This window comes from Annulohypoxylon maeteangense (genome assembly GCF_022496945.1).
Source record: "Annulohypoxylon maeteangense strain CBS 123835 unplaced genomic scaffold GGS22scaffold_12, whole genome shotgun sequence".
Taxonomy (NCBI): domain Eukaryota; kingdom Fungi; phylum Ascomycota; class Sordariomycetes; order Xylariales; family Hypoxylaceae; genus Annulohypoxylon; species Annulohypoxylon maeteangense.
In genome coordinates, this window is record NW_025953259.1 from 510,035 (window position 1) to 535,670 (window position 25,636).

At 49.0% G+C, this 25,636-nt stretch overlaps 8 protein-coding genes across 8 annotated transcripts; 3 read left to right on the top strand and 5 right to left on the bottom strand.

Annotated features, from left to right (window-relative positions):
* Window positions 1-43: 43 nt before the first annotated feature.
* On the top strand, window positions 44-2,660 carry GGS22DRAFT_31211 (MBOAT family protein). The gene is made up of 5 exons (XM_047966785.1): window positions 44-365; window positions 419-463; window positions 528-627; window positions 712-1,733; window positions 1,796-2,660. The coding sequence occupies exons 1-5, from the start codon at window positions 344-346 to the stop codon at window positions 2,269-2,271; spliced, it is 1,665 nt and encodes a 554-aa protein (XP_047817307.1). The 5' UTR covers window positions 44-343; the 3' UTR covers window positions 2,272-2,660.
* A 1,375-nt stretch (window positions 2,661-4,035) lies between these two features.
* GGS22DRAFT_31223 (uncharacterized protein) lies at window positions 4,036-7,184 on the bottom strand. The gene is made up of 2 exons (XM_047966786.1): window positions 4,454-7,184; window positions 4,036-4,397 (listed from the first exon to the last, which is right to left on the bottom strand). The coding sequence occupies exons 1-2, from the start codon at window positions 6,939-6,941 to the stop codon at window positions 4,138-4,140; spliced, it is 2,748 nt and encodes a 915-aa protein (XP_047817308.1). The 5' UTR covers window positions 6,942-7,184; the 3' UTR covers window positions 4,036-4,137.
* Window positions 7,185-10,059: 2,875 nt separating this feature from the next.
* Window positions 10,060-11,705, top strand: GGS22DRAFT_31247 (uncharacterized protein). The gene is made up of 4 exons (XM_047966787.1): window positions 10,060-10,346; window positions 10,405-10,448; window positions 10,500-10,880; window positions 11,156-11,705. The coding sequence occupies exons 1-4, from the start codon at window positions 10,301-10,303 to the stop codon at window positions 11,639-11,641; spliced, it is 957 nt and encodes a 318-aa protein (XP_047817309.1). The 5' UTR covers window positions 10,060-10,300; the 3' UTR covers window positions 11,642-11,705.
* A 25-nt stretch (window positions 11,706-11,730) lies between these two features.
* Window positions 11,731-13,731, bottom strand: GGS22DRAFT_167080 (uncharacterized protein). Its single transcript, XM_047961946.1, has 2 exons — window positions 13,599-13,731; window positions 11,731-13,521 (listed from the first exon to the last, which is right to left on the bottom strand). The coding sequence occupies exons 1-2, from the start codon at window positions 13,637-13,639 to the stop codon at window positions 12,201-12,203; spliced, it is 1,362 nt and encodes a 453-aa protein (XP_047817310.1). The 5' UTR covers window positions 13,640-13,731; the 3' UTR covers window positions 11,731-12,200.
* Window positions 13,732-13,990: 259 nt separating this feature from the next.
* GGS22DRAFT_31258 (Sec1-like protein) lies at window positions 13,991-16,130 on the top strand. The gene is made up of 2 exons (XM_047966788.1): window positions 13,991-15,321; window positions 15,373-16,130. The coding sequence occupies exons 1-2, from the start codon at window positions 14,182-14,184 to the stop codon at window positions 16,009-16,011; spliced, it is 1,779 nt and encodes a 592-aa protein (XP_047817311.1). The 5' UTR covers window positions 13,991-14,181; the 3' UTR covers window positions 16,012-16,130.
* A 267-nt stretch (window positions 16,131-16,397) lies between these two features.
* GGS22DRAFT_190137 (glucose-inhibited division protein A subfamily) lies at window positions 16,398-18,545 on the bottom strand (the record flags this gene model as incomplete). The annotated part of the gene is made up of 2 exons (XM_047964937.1): window positions 16,398-18,363; window positions 18,430-18,545. The coding sequence occupies 2 exons, from the start codon at window positions 18,543-18,545 to the stop codon at window positions 16,398-16,400; spliced, it is 2,082 nt and encodes a 693-aa protein (XP_047817312.1).
* A 350-nt stretch (window positions 18,546-18,895) lies between these two features.
* GGS22DRAFT_167084 (CDP-alcohol phosphatidyltransferase-domain-containing protein) lies at window positions 18,896-20,797 on the bottom strand. Its single transcript, XM_047961947.1, has 4 exons — window positions 20,273-20,797; window positions 19,753-20,114; window positions 19,393-19,639; window positions 18,896-19,304 (listed from the first exon to the last, which is right to left on the bottom strand). Exons 1-4 carry the CDS (start codon window positions 20,650-20,652, stop codon window positions 19,199-19,201), a joined length of 1,095 nt encoding a protein of 364 aa, XP_047817313.1. The 5' UTR covers window positions 20,653-20,797; the 3' UTR covers window positions 18,896-19,198.
* A 378-nt stretch (window positions 20,798-21,175) lies between these two features.
* On the bottom strand, window positions 21,176-23,407 carry GGS22DRAFT_195204 (Gti1/Pac2 family-domain-containing protein; the record flags this gene model as incomplete). Its single annotated transcript, XM_047965630.1, has 2 exons — window positions 21,176-21,745; window positions 21,801-23,407. 2 exons carry the CDS (start codon window positions 23,405-23,407, stop codon window positions 21,655-21,657), a joined length of 1,698 nt encoding a protein of 565 aa, XP_047817314.1. The 3' UTR covers window positions 21,176-21,654.
* Window positions 23,408-25,636: the final 2,229 nt, after the last annotated feature.

A 25,636-nucleotide genomic window follows, 5' to 3' on the forward strand; every position in this document is an offset into this window, starting at 1 on the left:
TTTACGGGTGACATCACCGCTTCGCATCCCAACATTTCTTCTGCTATGGATATCCACCCAGTAAAGTTCAGAAGCTTTAAAGTCTAAACCATCCAAAATCCAAGCCTCTGGTTATGCTTTCGGGACGAGGGTCTTAGACTTACCTCCTTATTTATCTCTTCTATCCGGCTTTGAGGCTTGTAACTATTATTACCTATAATGTGTACCATTTGGCCATAGCCGTGTTTCGCTTTCGCCGTTCCTAAATCCTAAGTTTCTTCCTCCTTTCGAAGAGATTGTACGGTTGTTCGATTTCCTAGAGTTATGACAGATCCTCGAAATAAACGAATCGCGCGTACACAGGATGCTTCCCTACATCAATAAACGTAGGATTAGACACGATTGCTGGTGGTAAATACGTTGCGCTGACTTGATGTAGCGTTTGAGTTCCTGTCTGGGGTCGTTGGAGCTTCCCCTGATGAGCGTAGGTTCTCCCTAATCCGACTTCACCCTATAGCTATGAGGTTGCTAAGATCGCCAATCGATAGTCAAGCTCATTTTCTCCTTTTTCATATCGTATCCGCTCGCCGGCCTCTTAAAACGTGTCCCAGACGCTCGTCCCGAATACAAAAATGCATTTGTGATCAGGTATGGAGTGTGAATTGGAGCTTCAGAACGCCTCCTTAAAGCAGCTTAGAATGATCAAGAGACTAATGATTGTTGCGATAATAGTGGTGGCCTCTTCTACTTAGTAGGCCTATACTCCCTATGGGCCGGCGTCAGAACCCTCTTCATCTCCTCCGCCGTCACCTACGGCCTCGCCCACTACCTACGAACGTCCGCATACATGCCATGGATCGCCTTCGTCTTCCTCATGGGCCACATGGCCGCAAACCAACTCACACGACAATTCGCCGATAACCCAGCCGAGATCGATATCACAGGCGCCCAGATGGTTCTCGTCATGAAGCTATCCGCCTTCGCGTGGAACGTGGCGGACGGCACCCTGCCCGAGGACCAGCTCAGCGATTTTCAGAAGTCGAGGAGGATACTCAAGCTACCTAGCCTGCTAGACTACGCGGGATACGTGCTGTTCTTCCCGTCCTTGCTGACCGGCCCAGCGTTCGATTATAACGAGTACCGCGGATGGCTCGACTGCACTATGTTCGACGTCCCGGCGACCATCGACCCCGCCAAGAAGCCGCCGACTAGGAAGAAGCGCAAGATACCGAGGAGCGCCACGCCCGCCATGTGGAAGCTCGCGAGTGGCTGTATCTGGGTATACCTGTTCTTGAACCTGATCAAGTACTACAGCCACGAGGTGCTGCTCGACGACAAATTCATGTCGCTAGGGTTCGTGCGCCGCGTCTTCATCATGCACATGGTCGGGTTCACGGCGCGGACCAAGTACTACGGCGTGTGGTCGATGGCGGAGGGTTCGTGCATCCTCGCCGGCCTGGGGTACAACGGCGTCGACCCGGTCACCGGCAAGATCTCCTGGGACCGCCTCCAGAATATCAACCCCTGGGGCGTCGAGACCGCGCAGAACAGCCGCGCTTACCTCGGCAACTGGAACATGAACACGAATAAGTGGCTGAGATACTACGTTTACCTACGTGTGACACCGCGCAACAGGAAGCCCGGGTTCCGCGCTAGCATGGCGACGTTCGTGACGAGCGCTTTCTGGCATGGGTTTTATCCTGGGTATTACATGTCTTTTGTGCTTGCGAGTTTCGTGCAGCAGGCTGCGAAGAGTACGTCTAGTCCCCTCTCATTCCTTGTTTTTTCTATGACTGTATCTTATTAACAACCCCAGATTACCGCCGCACAATCCGCCCCTTCTTCCTCGACCCCGTAACCCAAAAACCGCTCCCGAGCAAAAAATACTACGACATCGCATCCTGGCTCGCGACACAAACAACCTTCTCCTTCGTCGTCGCCCCCTTCGTCATCCTCCGCCTCGACCAGAGCCTGCTCGCGTGGCGCCACGTCTACTTCTACGCCATCCTCACCACCGGCGCTAGCATGGCCGTTTTCGCTTCCCCCGCGAAGAAACACCTCAGAGCGGTGCTCGAGAAACGCACGAAGGATGCCGGCGCGAAGATGGTCAGGAGCGCTAGCACGGATAGTGTTACGGGTAGGGGACGGGAGCCCGTGTTGGGTGTTAGCGAGGATCCCGGGCGCGATATCGATGAGGCGATTCAGGAATTTCGCATTGAGGTTGAGAGGGCGCGGACGGGGACTTTGGAGGTGGGGGTTAGGGGGAGGGCTGGGGCGAGGAAGGGGGAGTGAGTGTAGGTAGTGGTGTGATTGTGGAGGGGAATTGGGGGGTTGGATGTAATGAGGTCTTATCTGAGACATGAGGTTGGTGGCTTGGTGGCTTGGATTAAGTAATACGGTGTAGATAAGATGAGATAGATGAGAAATTCGAGAAGTATTCGTATGACATGAGGTGATATGGAGCGGTGCTCTGGGTTGATGGGAATGTGAGGTCGGTTATATGTGTCTGGGTATCGAAGTGCTTTGGGAGGGAGTATGGTGATGGTAAGGAGGAGACCGATGGCCGGTGGTGAAACTTCCGGTCGATATTCTACCTAGAAGAAACGACTTTCTGCCCATGTTCTATATAAGTACATAGATGTGATATAAAATAATAAGGACAGGAAATATCATATCATATATCTATTCGACTACTGTTACTTAGGTATTCCAGGGAAATCGTTATGAGATAAGTTTCAAGGTTATTTATTACCTTTAACTTTACCATGTATACAGAATTTTATGGACTCATCGCAACCTTGGAAGTTATTAATTCAGATGTACTCGAAAACAAGAGACATTAGCAATTCTTATATAGAAACATATAGGTATTGTTTAGGTAATGCAAGGTATAGGACAGCTTCTTAAGTAGGTACCAATAACAAGCAGACAGTCCATTGCTTTTTCCTACAATGGCTCAAGGTCCTGCAATGGTCATCCTTACACTGCCAGGCACCTTATGAGGCGTCTGTTCAAGTAAAGGATCACAATGTTTCGTGATGTCTATGATATCTTACAAGCTTGTAATGTTTTCAAACAAGTCGTCGTAGCTAAGGCCGGCGAAGGTCCAATCTTAACTATCCCATAGGTAACCTCGAGAATACAGATCAGCTCAAACATCAAAACTCAACATATCACATCACATCACACGACGGGAAAACATATATAAACATAGTTGTAAAAAACTTTTAATTCGTAAAATCTCGTCATCGAATGCGTGATGTCATCTATCTGCCGCAGCAGCAACCGCTAGCTAAAACCAAGCGCGAGGGACATTCATTGCACATTTCAAAGGCGTCGAATAACTTCTAGACCATCCAGTTTGCTCCGAGATGTTCGAGTGTGCGAAGGCAAAAAAGACCGTCTCTGTGTCTGCGTCGTCTCCCCTTTTCCTCCCTTTCCTCCGCAAGACAAGACGTGGTGTGGATATCATCCCATTTCAACTCCTCGTTCAATTGGGAATCGTGTCCTTCTCCCTCCCTCCCTCCCCGCTCCATCCCATTCCCCTACAAAACTGTGGACGAAGTCAAATCGACTGTCCCGACAAGAAAGCAAATAAAATACGCCCGGGGAGACTGCGTCGTCAGATTCGGTCCTCCGTTTCGTTGTCCCGACTCCAAGCAAGCAATTTGATATGGGGGTATCATGTCCCGTCTGTTCCCATCTATTTTTTAATACAAAGATACAAGTAAAAAGGATCGAATAAAGTGGTGTTAAGATTAAGAGTGCGTTTATACAAGGCTTAGAATGAGAATTCGAAGCGAAAGATGAGGATGTGGGTAAATGAAGTACAGTAAGATGCGGTTAATGAGTATGTGAAGAAGTATATGGTGAAGTAAATGATCGCAAAGCTTTTGATGGCAAATGTAAAAAGATCGTGGATGCGTAAGAGCGAAAACGTTACTTTTTTCGTAGATCCGCATCAAAATGATAAGTGTCGGTTGTCGTACCGGAATGGTCTAAGGTCGGAGGTGATAGCCGTATGGCTCGTGAAATCGTCATTACATATTACGTAGAAAATCGTACAGTCGTCGTTGAGAAGGTGAAAATAGAAATGTTGTTATGTCGTGTGTTCGGGGGTTGCGCGCGGGAGCGTCTTCGTCGCCATTATCGTCGTCATTATTGTGCCCATTTCTGTCGAACGCCTATTACTATAAGAGCAGCAACTGCTCCAAGGATTAACAGTCCGGCGACGGCCATAAATCGGTTCACATTTCTCCACCATCTCGCGCTCTGGTATCGTGAATCGTCGATGAGAACATGTTGTCCTCGTGGAGGCTCCCCTGATTCGGAAGCAAACTCCGTCGTGCTTCGATCTCGCTCGTCCATGGCGAGCGTTGGTTTCGGAGGTAGCGGCAGGAATGCCGCAATCATCCATGCTATTTTTTAGGTTAGTAACTGTACCATTCATCTATCTACAAACAACTAGACTTACCAAATGGGAATAAAAATCCCGCCACAAACAGGAGTACCTGAATGTTGCGTCTCCCAAATACACCACTGTCAGCAGACCAAGTGACGGATGGGGCATTCCATGCGCTGAAGCCACTAGCTCGTGTGTCCAGGCGAAGGTGAGGTGACCAGATACTCGAAGTCTTCTTTCTAGGGGCCAGGCGGATATCGCCAGTCTCGCCAACGGGTTCGATGTCCATCGAACCCCGTCGCTGGCCACGGAGGTCAATATCCATGGGTCTTCGACGAGGGTTGTAAATAGTCTGGTCGTGAGCTGGAGAACCACCACCACCAATCCAGGGGCTAGACGGGTAACTATCGCCTGCGTCGGACATAGATCTGATGGAAGCGGGTGCGAGCCAACGCCTCTCCCCGCTACCATAATAAAGCCTTGCCCAAGTCGGTAGAGAAGATGCTGTCAAGCTTCCGGCGCGGGAGCTACCCGATGAACGGAGACTCCGATCTGAGGCTTGTCTAGAGAAGCCTAGGCGAGTTCGGGATGGCTTGTGGTCCAATTGATGGAGATCCGCCAATCCATCACCGTGTTCGTCGTGATCTCGAACGGTACGGATGAGAGGACTGGGTTGTCCATTCCTCGCATACGCAGGTCCGGGACGCTCCACGGAATCGCCTTGGGAATTCGATCTAGAATGGGATCTCGAGTGTGATCTTCGTACATCGATATTCTCTAGGCCTAGGGACGACGATATGCTTCGCATATGTCTGCTGTCTCTGCTCCCAAAAGCACTACTAACTCGCTCCGGAATTGAACCGATGGAGGCGATACGGGAGCCCGGATGGGAACCCGATTGGGAAGCTAGTTGAGAACCGGGATCGCTACCTTCGTACTCGGACATCACAGTCGAGAGCTGTGAGCTCCATTGATGTATATCCATCCGTACCCGTGGTTGTTGTGGAATGCTTGCTGTTCCTACCCATGTAGATCGTGGAATAGATGAAGTGGAAGGTGTGTGGGCCAAGCGAACAACGTTCGGGGTGTTACCGCCGAAAAGAGACGCGGTATCCTGGCTGACAATGCTGGAAAGAGACGAGAATGAATTCGCGCGTCCTCGAAGGTTCTCTTTCGATGAAAGTTTATGGTAGCCTAGATCCTCGGATGACGATCTTTTATGAGGTCGAAGGGGAGGTACAACGAGACTTTCTTGTGAGTATTTCTCCCGTAGCTGTCGAATGGAGCTCTCGTCGGAAGAATGGTAGTAGTGACCTCGGAAAGGAGTAGCAGATGAGGAAAGCGGAGAAGTATCGCCGTAAACAATATAATTCTTGCTTCCCGGTGTGTCGGCGTATCCCGGAGCAGCGGCAGACGAGGCAACGGTCTGCGCGGGAGATGATTGACCAAGAAGTTTGATGTTTGAGCTACTTGATGAGGGTGACTCCTCGAAGCTTTCTGTATCAGGTAAAGGCGGAGAGCTACGACCAATAATTTTATAATTTGTCGTTTCTTCGATGGTCGAATCAGTTTGTACGGAGGCGAAAGATGGTTTTGCAGCGAGAGGAGAAGATGGTTGTTGCGGTGGCGTGACAATTGTTCTTGGTAACGGTGGTAGTGATGGTAGTGGTGACTCGGAGAGTTCCCTTGCCTTGCCTTTACCCTTAATATCAGGAGTTTTGGGGACTTTGCGTAAGCCACCAACCATGCGATAATTCCAGGGCGAAGAAGATTCGGTGTCTTGGTCTTCAGGTACCGCTGTGGCTGTCGATGGTGCAATTGATGTGTAAGGCGAGACGCTACGCTCGGGTACGGAACTTAATGGGGAGCCGTGACGATCTTCGGTAGATGCGACAAATGAGCTTTCTTCATGCGAGCTGACAATGGAGGTATTGGAGGGGTGAATAGATGTCGCATTCGTAGATTCCGACCTGTCGGACTGCCGCTGACGCGTCGACTTGAGCACAACTGAGAAAGTCTTATCGGCGTGGACGTTGATGAAAGTTTCTCTTCTCGACGACGGCCGTTTCCACGTCGACGAAGCTGATCTGTCATCGTGGCGCGACGACGATGGCTCGGGCTGGACATTAACAGACCTACTATAGCTTCTATCGACAGGGGATGGTGGGGCAGTGCGCCCAAGGCCAGACGAGTCAGAAGCGAGTTTCGTCCCTGAAACACCTTTGCCCTTGATTCTCTCCAATGGCGAGGCTGGTGTCGAAAATACCGGAGATGAAGACTGAGATTCTGCGCCATACTCATCTGTCCCGTAACTCGTGGCTCTCCTCCTCTGTGGCGTCGTAATAACTTCTCGGTCATTGGCTGTGCTCGGGTTATTCTGAACATCTCCAGTTTCTTGATCTTGCGCGTGAGACTTGCTACTATCTTCGCCATCTCCTGGCCTCGGAGGTGAGTAAGGGACGATGCGAATTTGCAGCTTATTCTTTTCTGCTTCCGACCTTTCTTGCAACGGCGGCCTTGGCGATTGGGAGGATAATGATGATGATGTCGAGGATGACATCCTCTGCCGCGGGCCCGGCCCGGAGTTGCGGAAAAAATTCCTCGGATTTTTTCTCTCTAAATAGGTAATTACCTAATTCCTATAACTAAGATAACGTTTCGACATATGCCATAACTATTTTCATAAACTGTGAAATTTCGGCGTATAATTCGACGTGGATTTTCGTTTTCGTTTTTCGTTTCAACGTATAAGCGGGTACGATAGTGAGTGTGGAGTCCGAGCGATTCGGAGATCGTGGTGGTCACAAAGGACGAGCAGCGTGTGGTATTAATGTAAGAGCGCGGTAGGGCGAGGAAAAATCAATCGAAAAACCAGAACAAGCAGTGAAGCAGTCTAAAGAGAGACGTGAAGTTTTTGAGATAAAGTAAAAATTCGGTAAATAGTTATCAAAGAGGACCGACAAGGAGGTGAGATCTAAGCAAGGTCGAAAAGACGGGCAAACTATAGATCTTTAGATGAAGAATAATAGAAGTTTCAAAAGAGTGGACTAGGTCGACAAAGAGAGACCAGAAAGACAGACAATTCCTACGCTACATACAGAACACACACATCTGCAAGAGGCAAAACGAAATCGGAAGGAGGGAGAGGCAGCGAAGCTGGTAAGAGGGCAGACGGGAGGGTATTATTTCTTGAAATGTTCCCCCAGAGTGCCGAGTTAAGATCGATTGGCTATCGACTGGAGTCAGCCATCTAATGGCGGCTGCATGTGGACTATGCAATGCAGCCGAAAAGGAGCGTTAGGGTACCATCGAACGAACTGACGAACTAAAGTAGGACAAGGGTAGCCATGGGGAAGATGGCAACGAACAGGGAGAAGCTTCACGGAGTCTAGGTACCAAAATGGGTCTAGCAAAAGGCTGACATTGACAAGGTAGTCGTACTAGTTAATCGTACCAGTACCCTTATGCCTTGAGTCCTTGACACCTCACCGCGTAACCGTTACGCATAGGTATGTATGTACTGTAGGTAATAGACCATACCTCTTCCAGATTTGCAGATATGCAAAGGATTAATGACCGATCAACTCGAGTGACAAGAGTGATCGAATCAACAAGCCGCCGGAAGACAATAGTGATGTGCAAGAGATCCACTAAGGTCTCTGTTCGTGTCTTTGTTTATCCAGTCGGCCAGTATATTTCTCAGTCTTAGAGGAATCATAGCGGCGGATCCTGGATCCGCCTGCAGTATGCAGGTCTACTGATGTAAGTTGAAATGAGGTTAAAAAAGAATATGGGGCGAGGCGGTCGAGGAACCTACCACGATTGCAGACTAAAGGCTACAGCATGTAGCCAGGGGGGTTACGCCGCACAAACGTCCCATCGCCTAATATTTTGGCTCGTAGTCGAAGAGCCATTCGTTAGTAATAATCGTTTAAAAGGCTGGCCTCGTCTCAGAAGGCGCCGCTACATATTCTCTGCCCAGACGGAGATTTTTCTTTTCTCTTGTTTCTTGTTTCTTTCTCATCCGACCACATCGCAGCGACATGATCGTAATATCCCGACAGAGACATTACGGAGATGCTCTGACGCTGTAATACATCAATAATACTGTATTCAGCATCAATGGCTGTACTGTATTGCGTAGTACGTACTTCGTACTTCATACTTCAGGAATAAATCAGTAAGTACCGAGACATCTGTCCAATATGATAGACTAGCTGAAGTCGAAACATTTCAGCAAGGGCAAAAAATCGGTGAAGAGATGTGCAAATTAAACGTTGACCATAGCGATATTCAATTGGGTGAGATCTAGCAGTCTGGGGATTTGTACCTGGAAGTTCCAGAAAATCATAGATCACGGACCCAGCCGAAAATTCCGAGGCCAGGGCCAAGTGGACCAAAAAGACGTAAGCTAGGACTAATTAGGGAAATAGAACCCTAGCTTTCTTAGGCTCTAGCAAGGACTTGGCCTAGACTTAGCAGACTTAGCAAGGAGCTAGCAGGGACCTAGCAATCACTCAGGAGAGCAAGTGCCAGAAAAAGAACGTGGCTTAGAATCTGGTGGACCCATACTGGACTGATGCAGGTGCCAACTTTTACTTAATTTTCTCACTTTGTACCTCGTATATTTGGGATTCTAAGACTCTTATCAGGAATCCAACGCGACGCAACTGATAAACGCGTAAAAATACTTGGAAAATTCGCATAGTCGTGTGTGCCCTTTAATAGTCCATTCGTCGCCAAAAGAGGCAGTAATCCCGCTTCCACGTTTATTCTTCAATGCAGCTGGAATTCAGGCGAATTGAAGGAAATAGTCAGCGATATGACGTTCGCCTCGCAATCCTTGTTCTTGTCTATTCTAATTAAACCCATTTAGTCAATCGGTTTTCTTTAGGTTCTTTTTGGCGCTCACAAACCCGTAGACCCGCGGGTCGTTTTTCTCCACCTGAGGATCTCTCTAAGGACCGTGCTTTACAGTACTAATCTTTACTAAATAAACTGTATGCGCTAAACAGCTGGCCAGCCAGGGCAGCTACCAGCCTCTTTTCTAGGGACCCCTTGCCTAGCGCGTGCAAAATTTAACCTTCGTCAACCTGAAGCTTAGACCTTTTCATAAACTGTCGGACCACATGAAAATTCCAACTTTCCACTCAATTATTCTTGATTTCTTTTTTATCCTTGATACTGCTCATGTCTTGCCTCAAAGCCGTGAAACCTTAGACTTGAGAGCCTCACGCGCTTACAGCACGATTCTGTAGGTCGACAAGACGCCTCCTGCATTTGAAGCGCCAACTTCGGACTTTGGGGTCTGAAAAAAGCGGCCTAGCCGCCTGTGTTCTCTTTGTACTTTCCATATTATTATGACAAGTGTAGACTTCTCTACCTTTTCCAGTTTCAATTGCTGCAGCAAGCCGAATCTTGCAGCAGAATATGTCATTTAGTCAAACAAAGACGTTTGACCTGTAAGTTCAACTCCAGCTCCAGATCCAACTCCAATTCCAATTCTGTCAGCGGAGAATTCGACAAGGTCAAGGGGTAAGGGAAGGTAAATCCTCCCCCCACGGACCATTCGTTCACCCACACTTCAAAGTTCTAAGGCATAATCCGATCGAGCATGATAATTTCCTTCCAGCATTCCCGACGATTCACTCAACCCATGTGATATCCGGGGGAGTATATTCATGCTTTAAGAATTACTAGAGATAAGCTCTCGATATATGATTGCAAGAAGCTTCATCGAGAGTGGCTGAGCATAAAGTACTTCGTCAGCTTATAGATAGCTGCCAAGGTTTATCTTGGTTTGAGGTTGTCACCATCTAACCGAGCCTCTCAGCCTCAACATACGTGATTCAAGGAGATCTGGGGAAATCACGCAGATAAGGCGTCAGAATCAACCTAGCAGCCTAGGCCTTGAACATAATGCCTTCGTTACCGGGTTTCATAACCCGTTACTTTAAGGACGAACGTAAGTTGTGCCTAATGCATCTATGGTACTATCAGCCGTTCTAACTTAGCCGCGCCAGCAAAACCACCTCCAATCAGTACTAGTACCGCCATCTTCTTGCTCGTGAGTACCAGTCACATATGCGGGTAGACGCAGATACTGACCGACCACTAGGTAATATATACTATCATCTATGTGGTGCCGTTTTATTTGTCGTCCAAGACGAGGCCGTCTAGTACCCTATCACGGGACGCGCCGTCAGTAATCCGCGCGCGCATCGCGTCTGTCTCATTGACCTCTGTTGTCTGCTCTGCCATAACTTTTGTCATTTTGACGTCCCAAGACCGGGCCACGACCGCTGAGGCCTTCCACGCGCTTGGGTACTGGCCGATCGGCCTAGCAGAGGCGGGGAAGAGTTTGCTACTCACCGCCATCCTCTTTGCCGGACCGCTGTACGAGTACTTAATCGTCGACGAGGAATGGCGGGATTGGTTGGCTCTCCGGCCTCTGTCGGCTCTCTTCACTGAATGGACCACATGGCGTAACATCGTCGCGGTAAGTTCCTTTCTGTTTAGTGTCTAGCCACACGTTTCACCACCCGAGACACCGTGATATCGTCGATTTTATTCGTGTTTGATTATTCAAACTACTTTACCCTTACTTCATGATGAGAAACATTGGTCCGTGTTTCTGAGCAGACTCAAGACCTGTCAGATGAGGATAATTACAATAGCACTTTGTGCAACTCTGATTATATTACCCATTCACTCGTTCCTATTCCCACAATCTCCATTCATTTGGGGGTCATGTCATACTTATAAAGCGAATAGGGTCCATTCACTGAGGAGGTGCTTTTCCGCTCTGCTGCAGTACCCCTGATGCTCGCGGCCCAGACGTCCGTGACGACGACTATTTTCCTCTCGCCGCTAGTCTTCGGGCTCTCGCATCTGCACCATTTCTATGAGTTCCGAGTCACGTTACCTAACGTGCCTACGTCATTCCTCCTAGTACGCTCCATTATGCAGTTAGGTTTCACAACGTTGTTCGGAGCTTACGCCACCTTTCTATTTCTCCGTTCGGGAAGCTTGCTGGCTATTTTCGTCGTGCATGCTTTCTGCAACTGCATGGGTCTGCCGCGTGTCTGGGGTCGCGTACTACCTGAGATCGTTGTTGATGAGAGAGGGAATTCTTCCCGACCTTCTGTGCTGTGGACTGTAATTTATTATATAGTGCTTGTGGCGGGCGCAGTTGGTTGGTATAAGAACTTGGGCTCGTTGACGGAGAGCTCTAATGCTTTGATTGCTATAAAGATATGATGAACACGATCACGAATTGACTAGCTATGATGAACGTTGAATATAATTTTAAATGTAATCTTGAAACATCAATCAGTACATTTCGAAGACTTCGTGATTTAGTGTATTAGATTAGTGGTGATATATCTGCCTCCGATCGTCGTCGGGCTTGTTCTAGTATGTATTGGCTACACTGATAGTCTACAATTTATACATAACCCAACCGTGGAGAGGTGCGGTCTGCGTTCTGTTTTAATACCGCATATGACCAATCTTACAAAGTGTTCGATGACTCGACCGAGCACTTGGCCTACCCGCCTCGTCTCGCCTCTCATAAAGCACGATCTACCAGGCGGCAGGAATCACTACCGGACGCTGTGCCCTGTATCCCTTATTCTCGCTCCTGTTTTTTAAACTTCAACGACTGGCCCCGCGTTCTCCTAACACGCGAATCGGTAGGCTCGGGTATATTTCTCATCAACATCGTCGACATCATCCTATCCCATCTCATATCATCTCGTCTCATCTCATTTCATCTCTTCTTACTTCATAACTAACCCAACATCCCACCCCCCAACCCTCAAGGCGGCAAATCAAGCGCCATCCCCATCCCGGGCAGACTCCCCGGCATACTAAACTCACTGATCGCCGAGCCGTCGCGCTGGCCCCTAGCGCGTCTATACCGCAGGTTTTCCGGCGGGCTTATCTCCCTATCTCTCAGATCCCTCCGCTGGCCCGCGGCAGCCTCGGCACGGACTTCCTTTCGAGCCTCTTCTTTGAGCTCACGCGCGATCTCGCGGCCCTTGCCTTTGCCTGCGCTGCCGCTGGACACGGAGGACGCGGCGGTGCCGTGGGCGGGGTCGAGGAGCGGGTCGTCACCGCCGCGGGTGTTGCGTTTCCGCGGCCAGAGACTAGGCAGCGCGATTTCTTGGAAGCGGGGCTCGACGGCGCGTTCGTCGAACCAGCGGTGGAGGCGCGACTCGACGAGCTGTGCGATCTTGGGGACGTCTTGGAGCCGCGAGCGGCTGCCTACGAGGCTGCGGACGGAGAAGTCGAGGCGGTAGTCGTCGAGGAAGCTGAATGTCATCATTGTGGGCGTGGATTGGGATGGGTTGGATGGGATGAAGGAGATGCTGAGGGTGCCGCTGAACCGCACGACGGATACGGCGAGGGCGACGGGGAGGACGGCGGTTAGTCGCTTGGGGTAGTTGAGCAGGATTTTGGTTTCGAGTGCGAGGGTGATCATGTCGCTTAGGTCGACGTCCATACGTGCTTGTAGACGCGACCCTTCTCGCTTCGCTCGCGAGCTGTTCGCGTCGAAACGCTTTTCCCCGTGCGGTCCCTTGTTTAGGCTTAATCCATCCTGGTCGACCTCGTCGACGGGGATGATGCGGCAGTTGCTAAATATGGGGAAATCTTCACCGAGTGTTAGCTCGGTGACCTTGATCTCGTCGAGGAAGTCTGGGCGCGAGGTCCCGTTTAGGGCTTTGGTGAGGGAGGTTAGGATGGCGTCGTCCTGCTGGGCGTCGCTGCGGAATTGGGCGATGGTTTGCGCGATCAGCACGTTGAACCAGTCTAGCGACTCGGGCTGGTGGCTGTCGACGTTGTAGTACGTCTTGTTGAGGATGGAACCGATGGTCAGCGTGGGAGGACTCCGTAGTATGCTCGACTTTTTCTTATTTAACGTCGGCTGACCGGGCCTCGCAGAATTCGGGGTGGTGCTTCGCAGGGTGAGGAGGGATTGCCGGTGAGCGAGTGTCCGAGATCGACGCTCGGCGGCCCGGATTGTGGCGGTCACCTCGGGAGACGGGGCATCGCCGAATATGAAAAACTTGATAAAAGCAGCGATGAGGAGTACGACGGAGATCTGGCCGACGATGAGCCCTTGGGTGAACGACAAACTGTTTAGGCGGTCTTGTTAGTCAATCACAGCGCGGCTTATAAAGGTACAAAGCAGAAAGTTGGCGGGATTTCCCACGTCGGTTCAGGTTTCATCGGACACATATCCGTCGTAGCCATTTCGGTTTATGGCTTCCAGGGTCAGGTGCCCTGGACCGACTTTTACATTTAATCGGGAAATGGAATTGAAGAAATTGGTAGATTTATGTAGGAATGAATCATTTTGCTCTTGAACTTTTCGAGCTTTAGAGCTTGTCGGTTTATGTATGTACAATTCTTTATCTTATCGGGATATGTAATCACTACCTTGCTCCACACCAATGGTATGAAGGAAATGAGGTATCTGGTACCGTAACGTCATCTGGCATTCAAACCCCTGCTCCGTGACGATCTAGGGCGGTACATGGTACTACCTTCTAGGCGGCATGTTCAATTGAACGTTGAAGCTTCCAAGAGCTTAAACTCGAGTCTCATCACCTCATTTCATTTTATAAAGAACTCTTAAACCGTCGCCTGAAACTTTACGAATTATAGCTTTCCAAATCTATAGCTTCACTGGAAGAATAAACCGAAACTTGAGTCCTGCCAAACTAAATACAATCTCAACCTGAACACGTCGGAGTTCTGAAAACTGTCATTTGTATCTCACTGAGCCGAACAAGATGGATGTCGTTCAAGCCGTCTCCGGCTACATCTCTAAGATGGTGTCGGCCGGAGACAGCGCAGCTGGAACTCCGTCGGCAAAGATGAAGATACTCCTTTTAGACAAGGACACAGTACCAATTGTCTCAACCGCAATCACACAGTCGTCTTTACTCAATCATGAAGTCTATCTCACAGATCGGTTGGATAATCCGAACCGAGAAAAGATGCGCCATCTCAGATGTCTATGTTTTGTCCGACCATCTCCAGAATCTATCCAGTTCTTGATAGACGAACTGCGGGATCCTAAGTATGGAGAATATTATCTGTACTTCAGCAACGTCGTAAAGAAATCGTCGTTGGAAAGACTAGCAGAAGCTGACGACCACGAAGTTGTCAAACAAGTTCAAGAACACTTCGCTGATTATCTCGTCATCAACCCCGACCTCTTTTCACTTAATCTCACATTACCGCAGCAGAGAATATGGAGCGGCAATCCGGATATGTGGAATCCAGACTCGTTGCAACGGACGACGGATGGATTAATAGCTATTTTGCTGTCGCTTAAAAAGAAGCCTCTCATCCGGTATGAGAGGAACAGCCTGCTTGCCAAAAAGCTAGCTACTGAAGTACGATACCATATGACACAGGAGGAACAGCTATTCGACTTTCGAAAGGTTGATACGCCTCCGATGCTTCTGATTCTAGACAGGAGAGAAGATCCTGCCACACCGCTACTCAACCAATGGACATATCAAGCAATGGTGCATCAATTACTGGGAATTCACAACGGCCGTGTCAATTTAGACGACGTCCCAGACGTCCGGCCAGAACTCAAAGAAATCGTCTTATCGCAAGACCAGGATCCGTTTTTCAAGAAGAATATGTACTTGAATTTTGGCGATCTTGGTGGAAATATCAAGGATTACGTGGAGCAATACCAGTCTAAAACGAAGAACAATGCGAATATCGAATCGATAACGGACATGAAACGATTCATCGAGGAGTACCCCGAATTTAGGAAACTCTCCGGGAATGTCAGCAAACACGTTACCTTGGTTTCGGAACTCAGTCGGAGGGTAGCTGCTGAGAATTTGTTGGAGGTCAGCGAGGTCGAGCAGAGCTTGGCCTGTAATGATAACCATGCCACTGATCTAAGGGTATATCACTTGGTTTCCTAATCATATTTTTACGATGCTAACTTGGCGTAGAATGTTCAGAAGCTGATACAGTCCCCATCAGTCACTGCCGATAACAAGGTTGGACTCGTAGCTCTGTACGCTCTACGATACGAGAAGCATCCATCAAATTCCCTAGCCATGCTAGTGGATCTATTGTCTGCTGCAGGCGGTGTTCCTGCGCGACAAGCAGACCTAGTTGCTAAGCTTCTCATCTACCACCACTCCCTACAGCAATCCCAAGCAGCGGGCGGCATCGCGGATATCTTCGAGTCCGGCGGCATCTTTTCCGGGGCGCGGGCTATTAAGGGGCTCAAAGGCGTCGAAAATGTCTATACTCAGCACTCGCCGCACTTGGAAACGACGCTCCAGAACCTAATCAAGGGCCGGTTACGAGAGCAACAGTATCCGTTCGTGGACGGCGGCGGCACGACTCGTGACAAGCCGCAGGACATCGTCGTCTTTATCATTGGGGGTGCTACGTACGAAGAGGCTAAGACAATCGCTACCATCAACGCCTCGTCTCCCGGTATCAGGGTCGTGCTTGGCGGTACCAGCATTCATAACGCGGCCACGTTTCTCGAAGAGGTCGATGATGCTGTGGCTTCGTGGCCGGAACCGCCGCCGGCTACGACGGCGGGTAGGTTGAGGAAGGAGATTGGAAGGAGGTAGGAAGACGCATAGATAGGATAGGTTGGTCAATTAATAGGTGATTTTGTGGGCATTGGGATGTTGCTTTATGTGAATCGCTTATTTAGATGCCTAGCTCTGTAGGTGAAGTTAAGTGTATCGCAAACCGGAAAAGGTGTCACGGGTGAGTTCCCGCTCTTATATTCTTCGTGAGGTTTACTTGATGCCCTACGCGTTTCAATAACGAGACTTAGATGTACTTCGAATGCTTATGTATTGGTGGTATATTTTGAGTAGATCAGACCATGCTTTTACATCATGCCAACGTCTTTCCCCCTTAAACGCCTTCATCATGCACTATCCCGTATAAATACACCTACCGCCACCCACCATATCATATATAAACCCTTCTTTATCCCCCGAAACCCTCACAACTCCCCCTTCCTCGCCTCAGCATCCAACCCATCAACCTCCCCCGCAAGCGGCGCCATCTCCCCCTCCACCTCCGCCATCCCCCTCCCATGCAAACCCCTCTGCACAAACGCAAGCAACCTCACCGCTCCCGCAGGCGTAACCCCCTCGATCCGTCTCGCCTGCCCAATACTCTCAGGCTTAGCCTCCTGCAGCGCGACCCTCTCATGAAAACTAAGCCCAAACACAGTATCGTAATCGAGATCAGTCGGAAGCCGTAACCCCTCATCCCGCAAAAACGCTTCCCGCTCCGCGGCCTGCATGTTGACGTACGGCGCGTACCGCGTCTCGATCTCGACGCGCGTCCGGATGCGTGGGGGGTACTGCGCTATATCCGGGACTTCGAGGAGCAGATCGTCGACTTTGACGTTCGGCAGGCGCAGGATATCCAGCGCGCACCGGACCTTGCTATCGACTCGATTCGCGAACCCAGCCGCATTCCACGCCGGGGCGCTACGCACACACTCTTTTAACTTCCGCGTGAGATCGCCCATTCTGGCTTTATCATCCGTGAACCTACTCCACCGTATATCCCCCACAACACCCCAACCGCGGCCCATCTCCGTAAGCCGCAAGTCGGCGTTGTCCGCGCGCGTGCTCATGCGGTACTCGCTACGGCTCGTGAACATGCGGTACGGCTCCGACACGCCCTTCGTGATGAGGTCGTCGATCATGATCCCGATGTACCCGTCCGCGCGCGTAATCTGCACACACTCCAACCCCCGCGCGCTCCTCCCCGCATTAATCCCCGCGACGATCCCCTGACCAGCCGCCTCCTCGTACCCCGTCGTCCCATTGATCTGGCCGGCGAGGAACAACCCATCGATCGCCTTCGTCTCGAGGGTGGACTTTAACCCCCGCGGATCGACGTAGTCGTACTCGACACCGTACCCAGGCTGCGTCATCTGCACGTTCTCGAGCCCGCGGATCGTGCGGAGCAGCTGCTCTTGCGCTTCGGCGGGGATCGTCATCGATAGCCCGTTCGGGTAGATCGTGTCGTTGTTGAAACCCTCGGGCTCGAGCCACACGATGTGCTGCTCCTTGTGCCCGAACTTGATGATCTTCGACTCTAGCGACGGACAGTACCGCGGCCCTCGCACTGTCTCCCGGATATGCACCGTCTTGTCGAAATTGGCGCGCGCCACGTCGTGGGATTTGTCGTTCGTGTAGGTCGCGTGGCAGAGGAGTTGCTCTTGGACCGCTACGCGGTCGTTTAGGTAGCTGAATGGTTCGGGGGGATCGTCGCCGAGTTGCTCTTCTAGGATCTTGAAGTTTATGCTTCCCCTGTGTAGTCGTGGGGGCGTGCCTGTCTTTAGTCTGCCGAGCTTGAAACCGGCTTCTCTTAGGGACTTGCTTAGCCCGAAAGTCGCTTTCTCTCCTATTCGCCCTGACGGGAAGACGTCGAGGCCGATATGTATCTCTCCGCTTAGGAAGGTTCCCGTGGTGATGATTACTGCGCTGGTTGGTAATACCTCGCCGGATTCGAGGCGTACGCCCGTGATCTTGCTCTTAGACGGACCGCTAGCAGGATCGACTACTTTCTCGCCTAAGACAATGTCTGATACGGTGTTTGTTATGATAGACAGGTTGGGGTATGATTGTAGCTCCTCGCGCATGTGCTTTTTATATAGCGCTCGGTCGATTTGAGCGCGGGGACCCCAGACGGCAGGGCCTTTTCTCCGGTTCAGGATCTTGAACTGGACACCGGCCTTGTCGATGATTCGCCCCGCAACTCCATCTAAGGCATCGATTTCACGTATTATTGTTCCCTTCCCAATTCCACCGAAACTAGGATTACACGAACAGACTCCGAGGTTGTCAAGTTTGGGTGTTACTAGAGCTGTTCGTGCGCCAGATCGAGCGGCTGCAGCGCTTGCTTCGCATCCGGCATGACCACCGCCTATTACGATAACATCAAACGGTCTAATTTTTTGTCAATCAGCATTGACCCATGAAGAGTGCCAAGGTTAAGTTATAATAGTTACATACCTCGCATCTTGAGCTACTGTGGCGAAATTACTCCGCTGAAGACGTGAGGCGAGGGGTCGTCTGTGAGCCGTGCCAATAGGCCGACTTAAACCCCTGGGTCTCCATGCTTTCTTCATATCTGAAGCAATGAACCGAATACTGAATCCAATTCGTAAATATCGCAATCCAGCATCGTTGTCGGTCGTTTGTCATCCTAAAAAAGCAAATTTCTCGATAAGAGGTTGACGATAAGGAATTAAGCTCAAACTAGTAAGCGGTGTAGATCTTGATGCTAAATATGGTAAGTGGTCGATTTTCTGCCCGATCTATTAATTGCACATTCTTCATTAGGTAAGCTCAAAAGCGCGATTAGTAAGAAATTAGTCAGATGACTAAGCTTACTAATATTAAAAGCACTGGGCATTGAAACTTTGAAGCAACTGTTTATTTCAACGTTTATTTGATTTCATCTTGGTGATTTAAAGGTTGAGGTAACTATGAGGGCATAGTCCCAGATCTCATAAATTAGTGGATACTAAAGATGAAGAAGCACAACTAATAGTAATGTGTCTCGGTTACCACCTAGTACCATGTCATGCGAAATGCCATACGAGGAGGAGGTGAACACTAATGCATTTTCCCAACCGCTAAGTATAATCCCCCGTAATTTACAAAACCATGTATTGACCATGTGCTGACCTCAACTCCTTTTTCTTTTTTTTTCCGTAGAGTTTGGAACCACTATGTGTGTAGCATTCCATGCCACCGTCTAGGACTTATTCATAAAACGCTATTGACCTTTAGGCTTGTCCTTGTTCTGTGAGAGGATCCTCACAGCATCTTTGCTAAACACATAACTCAGACCGCTCCATACAGTCGTCGTGGCCACTAAATATCTATTGCTTTGTCAGCTTGTGTAACAATGATGACAAATTGTTGAAATTCTTATGTAATTCATTAGATAAGCATTGAGAGAGCACATACTGGAACGCTGACATAGCTAAGCTGACATCCGCAGTTATGAAGGGCGTCAACATGGTTGTCCCCATCAACCCTAGTTGTAAGAAGGTATTGTACTTGCTGATAGTTGTAGGTTTTACCTCTGCTGATGGTAGAGAGAAGTCCCAATACCGCGTGAAAGTCTTCGGCGGCGGGAGAGATATCCATCGATAGTATATGGCTGAAATCGCTAAACCGACGTCACGCCCGAGGATTATAAAGGCAAGCCAAACTTGAATAGTTTTTTAGTTAGCGCATTTAATGGAACAAAGTAGCATCTGATAGTTGATATGGTAATAATTTCGCACAGCATATCCCGTGAAAATCTGGAGTAGATAGTCTTACCTGGTAACGCCCCCTTATAAGCTAAACACACGGTCAAGATAGTCATGAGTATCTTATCCGCCATCGGATCGACAATACTGCCGACGACAGTCTGAAGCTTCCACCGGCGCGCGATCCAACCATCAAGCAAGTCCGAGATTCCCGCGTAAGCGAACAGACCTAGCGCCCACGCAGGAGCATCATGAACAATAGCATAACCGACGAACGGCGCTGCTATGAGGCGCGAAAATGTTAGGATGTTAGGCACTGTGTATATGTTCTCATGGGCCGTCAACACAGGTATCACCTTCGGAATCACATTTCGGATTCCTCGAGGTTTGGTTGTAGATAACGGCTCTGACTGTGTCGGCTGAGAAGGTATTCTAAGATGCTAGTTAGTTGGAGGGGTCTACGGTAAGGTATTTTCGCACGTTTCAAGAGTTAAAGGTTCAGATTGGGGAATACCCTACTGATATGTATCGTGGGAAACATGATGAGCTTATGGGCTAAGCAGAATGACAACGTAGCAAGGACGACGTACTGATCCTTACTATTACTCTCCTTTTTCTCCTGGAGAGACCTGTTGGACTGGGAGAGGCATCTCTTGAACCCATATCCATGCCATGCATTGACTTTGAGACTACCTCTCGAAGCCACGTTGAGTTGTGAGCACGTCCATCCTCGCACACTGTCCCTAGGATAATACCCAGCTGCACTCATATCAGCATTTGGAGTCCTCAAAGGACCGGTATGCATGGTATATAAACGCCTCCCCCATGCGCACGACGTTGGATTAACCAAACTCTCTGCATTCGTTATGAAGGCATTCGGAAACGAATTCCTGCCGAGGCTTGGCCTCGAGCTCAAGCCCGGACAACTACGGGAAGCATGAGCGCCACCGCGTATTGCCCGTGTACTCATATCGAGTGTATCATATTATAGATGAATCGTAAAATGCGCCAAGATATGCCGACTATTGTCCGAGAATCAAATTCAAGCACTGATTAGAATGCGAAGGGGAAGATTGGCGATTGTACATCCACAGTTGAAAAAAGTTCTTTCTGGCACCGTGTTTGAGCTAAAGTAGTATTAGTAAAGTCAGACGTCATTTATCGCCCCACTATATTAGCAATTTGCTTAGTAATAAGCATAAATTGATTTGCACTGAGATCTGCAAAATGGTTACGTAACAAATTACATGGTCAAGCGTCTTATCGATTACCCCTGATTTTATCTTTTCAGCTCCTAGACTTCCTATGTTACTTGCTTGCATTCTCTCACCACGCCGGATCGAAGTTTAACGATTCATTCTATTGATGTGTCTTTATCACAAGCATCTATAGATGTAGCGACTATTTCTTCTGCAAGCCACCTAGCTCCTTTAGCAAAGAATAGCTAGTCTGTAGCGAAACTAGTACTAACGACTTTTATCCCCATCGGCGCAATCGGCGCAATGAAAAGGAACCTTTGACGTTCATCCACTTGACGTCTAATGAGTCCCGACAGCATCGAATAGATAACCACGATTAACGCCTGACAAAAGAAATAACATGAGAAAGATGAGTCGAAAGAGCAATCTCATCATCAAATACTTAATTTCCCCCTGCCAGTAATGCGATCTTCCATGACCGATACTGGACGAAGGGGAAGAAACCCGAGGTATCGAAAACCCATCATTGTCTAGCCTCATTAAACGCCAACGCCAACGCCAACTCGAAATAAACCTTTTCTTTTTGCCCATCTTCCCCATCTTCCAGATTCCACAGTCAGGAGTACTTACGTCCCCTCCAAGACTTGTTTAAGAGTGTCTTGTAAAAAACCAGACTGTACCATAACGCCTTGCCGGAACACCAAGCAGACAAATTTTCAGAATAGAATGATAGACGCGTGAAGAACATTCTATGTATTCGCCGGGCTTTGGAATTACATTCGTGTTTGCTTGTGGTTGTTCAACTCGTCCATGGACATGTTCTGTAGCACATTCTGTAAGCCACCAACTTCCGACTTAGGAATCCTGATCACCGTTAACATTTCCTTAACCATCTATGGGATTATTTGGGACTACTAACTGTGAGAAGTTATCGTTGCCCATGAAGCCACTTGCCCATCCCTGCTCCGCTACCATGTTCGATGGAGACTCGGTGCTATCGAGGCCCAGTGGCATGGCTGGGGGCGTAGTCTCCTGACTAGATGAGACATTGTGGGCGGTATGATCGGATAGAGAGGCACTGAAGTCGGCAGGTGCCTGGTGAGTACCCCGGGAATCAAACCCATTGTCGAGTTGGTTGACGAACCCAGCCGAGTGACGTCCAGAGGGCTCGGTGGTGTACATTTCATTGCTCTGGCTTGTTCCATTGTGATCATAGGATTCGCGGTGGTGGTTCGAAGAAGGAGTAGCTGCAGCTGCAGCAGCCGCCGCCGCCGCTGCCGATGATTCAAACATGGCTCCATTAGAGTAGGATGACTGACTAGTCATTCCGTGGTTTGCAAGGCTGGAACCATTCCCGAGGTACTGGCTTGAGCCCATTGGAGCCCTGTCAATAGAGCCGAGACCGTTATAATCTAAGTGGCTGATTCCGTTTGCTCCTTGCACATTGGAATGTCGACGAGCTGCCAGGGAACCAGAATGAGGAAATCCCACGGATGATCGTGGAGTCATACCGTAAGGAATACTGCTCGACTCGTAATTATAAGTCGATGTCACGGGTGGGGCGTAGTTAACAGGTGGCGGCAAGGTTGGGGCCATCGTTGGAGCCATGGTATAGGTGGAGACGTATTGATCTGTTCCCCAAGTTGGCTGTGTGAAGGATGGCATTGTCGGCATCGACATCGATCGTGCACTCGCGCTGTTCATGTAAGGAAACGGGTGGCTTATCATGGCGTGTCTAAAGTGCGGCTCTGTCATCAATATTTCCTGGTCGTCGACTGGAGCCCTGAAGCTACCCGATGAAATCAGAGGCCCACGAGGGGTGATGCCCCGTAGACTGGGATCATGGGCTGGAGTAATTAGCTTATGACTGATAATATCATCAATGCTATAATACGAGACCATGTGGTGCTGGATGCCTTGGTAGGTAACACTGATAGTCTTCTTTACCAACCCATCCTGTTTAAATTGGTACGAATCGATGAGGGATCCGACAAGAGCTCTTTCGGCGTCATTACGGCTATTTGCCATGTTGTCGAAGTTCGACATAGGCGCGCCGACATTCAATGAGTTACTCATGCCATTGCTGACAGAGTTAGACCGCGAATTGGTAGCAGGCTTCGATACACCCTCGTTCGGCTTAGATCGTTTCATAGCTCTCTTTTTCTCGCCGGGTTGGAAAGGTTTATCGAGCTCTCGATACAAAAGGAAGTTTCCCAGTATGCGACTGGGACTCCAAGGTACGCCATCTGTCCAGCGCTTTATTCCCGAAGAATGCTCTTCGTAGATGAACACGTTGCCGCTGACGATGAGGCCTGCTCGTTCTCTGTCGTGGGGCCGTCTCGGTACGTGGAAGAGGTGACCGCTTAAGCATGCTTCGAATAGTATAAGAGCATCCATAGTACTTGCGATGTAACCGCGGAATGTTGGCTGTAGAGGGCTTGCTGCCACCCCCGTGTGCCCCGAAGACAGCGAACCCGAAGGACCCGTAGGTCGGTCGGCTCCAGCTAGCATACCGCCGGAAGACATGGCTGCGTCGATGGTCGAGCGTGCTCGATGATAAGTTTTACTCTAACCAGTTGAGATGCAAGTGATAGCTTAAGTGATGAAAGCTTTCGCGATGATAGTTAAAAAGAGTATTGTTAAGCGGAAGTAAACTATATCTCCAAGGAGACGTCCCAGCACGTAGGTTGGATAGTTCACGGCGCGTCCAGGTGTAGGATATTGTTGGTCGCAATGTAGGAGCAGATATGCTCGCAACTCGAGACCCAGTTATTGACAGGAGAGTTAAGGTGCAGGATCTGAAGTGTCTAAAGGACCTGGCGTGAATTGTAAGCTGGAATGAAGAAGTGAAAGAAGCAAGAGCGTAGGGGAATTCTCAGAATCTTACCTCGAGACGAATTGTTTTACAGTTTTTAATGAGACTCGATAGAAGGTGGACAAGCTTCGCTAAAAAAAGGATAACAGGCTGCAGGGGCATCAATTTATACCAGAGATGCCTTTCGAAGACCATGCGACCTGTTGCTATCTGCTGCTTTGGCAACCCAAGATAGAATGGCTGCCACCACTGGAGTTTATTGCTTCGCTTTGAAGATTGTGTCGATTGGAGAAGGGAAAAGACCCTTTGTGGCAACTAGGTAGAGCTGGTACACGGACCTGGTTCCAAGTTGTGAATTTTGACTCTTGAGTAAACCCAGACCGAGCGAACCTTAATGAAGAGGGAGGAAATTAGTACACCACCGGCGTAGATGCTTAGTAGAGTACTTCCACTCTTGGGGGGGCTGAGATCTCCGAAAAAGGCGTATTGTAGACTAATTTGAGCCGGTGCAACGATTGAGTTCGTGGCTGCCGCCTCAGAAAGCTACAACCTGCCCCTACTTGCGTTTAGGTAGATACTTGGAGTAGAGGTGGGTGTGCTCGGAGCTCTGAAATGGAGGTCCAAGTTGCGTCAACTGGCTTCGTTAACCTTTCAGATACGCAGGGGAATTGTAGACGGACTCCGAATAGGTGTACTGGAGGTTCCTTCGTATTTCTTCCTCAAAGTGACCTGAGGATGGGCGGCGGTCGAACGAAGGATACGGACACTTTGATTGGAATTGGAATTTTCTACACGGTTAAGATTAGTTAATCATGATGAAAACAATCTCATCTACAAGATGCCAAAGAAAATATGAAAGATCAACGGCGATAACATCGCAAGGGATTATCGATGGCTGTCCTAGGTTGTGGCTTACAAGGGGCAGCTTCCTGTTAAAGGAGCGTAGACGAGGTACCTGGGTTAGCGCCGACAACACTGAGTTGAGGCTCTGAACTTTGTTATGATGTCGGGAATGAGTTTGTACAAAATGGGCAACGACAACTGAAGTACGAAGTTTAAAATTGGGGGTTGATGTGGTTCTGATTTATTTCGATGGTTCTTTTTGTAAGTTCTGAAAAGTTGTGAAATGTTGGAGGAAATCGGTAGTTATTGGTATTGAGAAAGATTGGAATGGCACGTACCGACCGCAGCTCAGTTTTCCAGAGAAGATAAAATGGTTGCCTTGTAATTGCTGGCTTCCCTAGTAATGATGAGATGTAGATAGCACTTGCCCCCTCTGGTCGAAGTAGATGACTACGATAATGAAGACGAGGAAGGGATGATGTGGTTTATAACAGGAAAGATGGTGCATGGACTAAGGCCGTTTTATAGATTGGGAAATCGAGGACCATACTTAGAAGAAGAAAAATGAAGGAGACGAATAAGTCGGGAAGGACCAGTCCTCCATAGCTGTATCCCTCTAGGTATCCCCTCTACTCGCCTAGTGCCCACTGAGCAGCTTACCTTACCTCACCCTACTTCTTCGTAGTGCATCCTAGTAGCTTGCGTCCATGGATAGGTACCTACCTCAATGACAATAAATATGCCCAGTACTTGCATCTGGTATATTCATTCATAGGAGTATACCTACTAGGTACTTGATCAATACTACCTATATATAAGCTGGTAGTAGCTATGAAACTCGGTGGTTCCTTCTTACCATACAGAGTACCGACGTGGTAGGCGCACATATCCAACACGTTTAGGTATATAGAAGCTACGGTCATATACATACTAGCTAGTTACAAGTGTCATATACATGTATTCGATCTATTATATATATCCACTTCGATATCGAATATTTTCCAATGTTCATCTCTTCTCCGGTCTTTTTATTGCTTTTCTTCTAGATACATTATTTGTCTTTAGATGAAATAATTCTTGTTACTTGGACATGTCAC

Coding starts and splice junctions, on each gene's coding strand:
- GGS22DRAFT_31211 (XM_047966785.1), top strand. CDS start 344: ATGCTTCCCTACATCAATAAAC. Junction 366..418: donor GCTTCCCTACATCAATAAAC/GTAGGATTAGAC, acceptor GACTTGATGTAG/CGTTTGAGTTCCTGTCTGGG. Junction 628..711: donor AAAAATGCATTTGTGATCAG/GTATGGAGTGTG, acceptor TTGCGATAATAG/TGGTGGCCTCTTCTACTTAG.
- GGS22DRAFT_31223 (XM_047966786.1), bottom strand. CDS start 6,941: ATGTCATCCTCGACATCATCATCATTATCCTCCCAATCGCCAAGGCCG. Junction 4,398..4,453: donor GGGATTTTTATTCCCATTTG/GTAAGTCTAGTT, acceptor CCTAAAAAATAG/CATGGATGATTGCGGCATTC.
- GGS22DRAFT_31247 (XM_047966787.1), top strand. CDS start 10,301: ATGCCTTCGTTACCGGGTTTCATAACCCGTTACTTTAAGGACGAAC. Junction 10,449..10,499: donor GTACCGCCATCTTCTTGCTC/GTGAGTACCAGT, acceptor ACCGACCACTAG/GTAATATATACTATCATCTA. Junction 10,881..11,155: donor CATGGCGTAACATCGTCGCG/GTAAGTTCCTTT, acceptor TAAAGCGAATAG/GGTCCATTCACTGAGGAGGT.
- GGS22DRAFT_167080 (XM_047961946.1), bottom strand. CDS start 13,639: ATGGCTACGACGGATATGTGTCCGATGAAACCTGAACCGAC. Junction 13,522..13,598: donor CCGATGAAACCTGAACCGAC/GTGGGAAATCCC, acceptor CCGCCTAAACAG/TTTGTCGTTCACCCAAGGGC.
- GGS22DRAFT_31258 (XM_047966788.1), top strand. CDS start 14,182: ATGGATGTCGTTCAAGCCGTCTCCGGCTACATCTCTAAGATGGTGTCG. Junction 15,322..15,372: donor ACCATGCCACTGATCTAAGG/GTATATCACTTG, acceptor AACTTGGCGTAG/AATGTTCAGAAGCTGATACA.
- GGS22DRAFT_167084 (XM_047961947.1), bottom strand. CDS start 20,652: ATGAGTACACGGGCAATACGCGGTGGCGCTCATGCTTCCCGTAGTTGT. Junction 20,115..20,272: donor GAGAGTAATAGTAAGGATCA/GTACGTCGTCCT, acceptor CTAGCATCTTAG/AATACCTTCTCAGCCGACAC. Junction 19,305..19,392: donor TTAGCTATGTCAGCGTTCCA/GTATGTGCTCTC, acceptor ACAAAGCAATAG/ATATTTAGTGGCCACGACGA.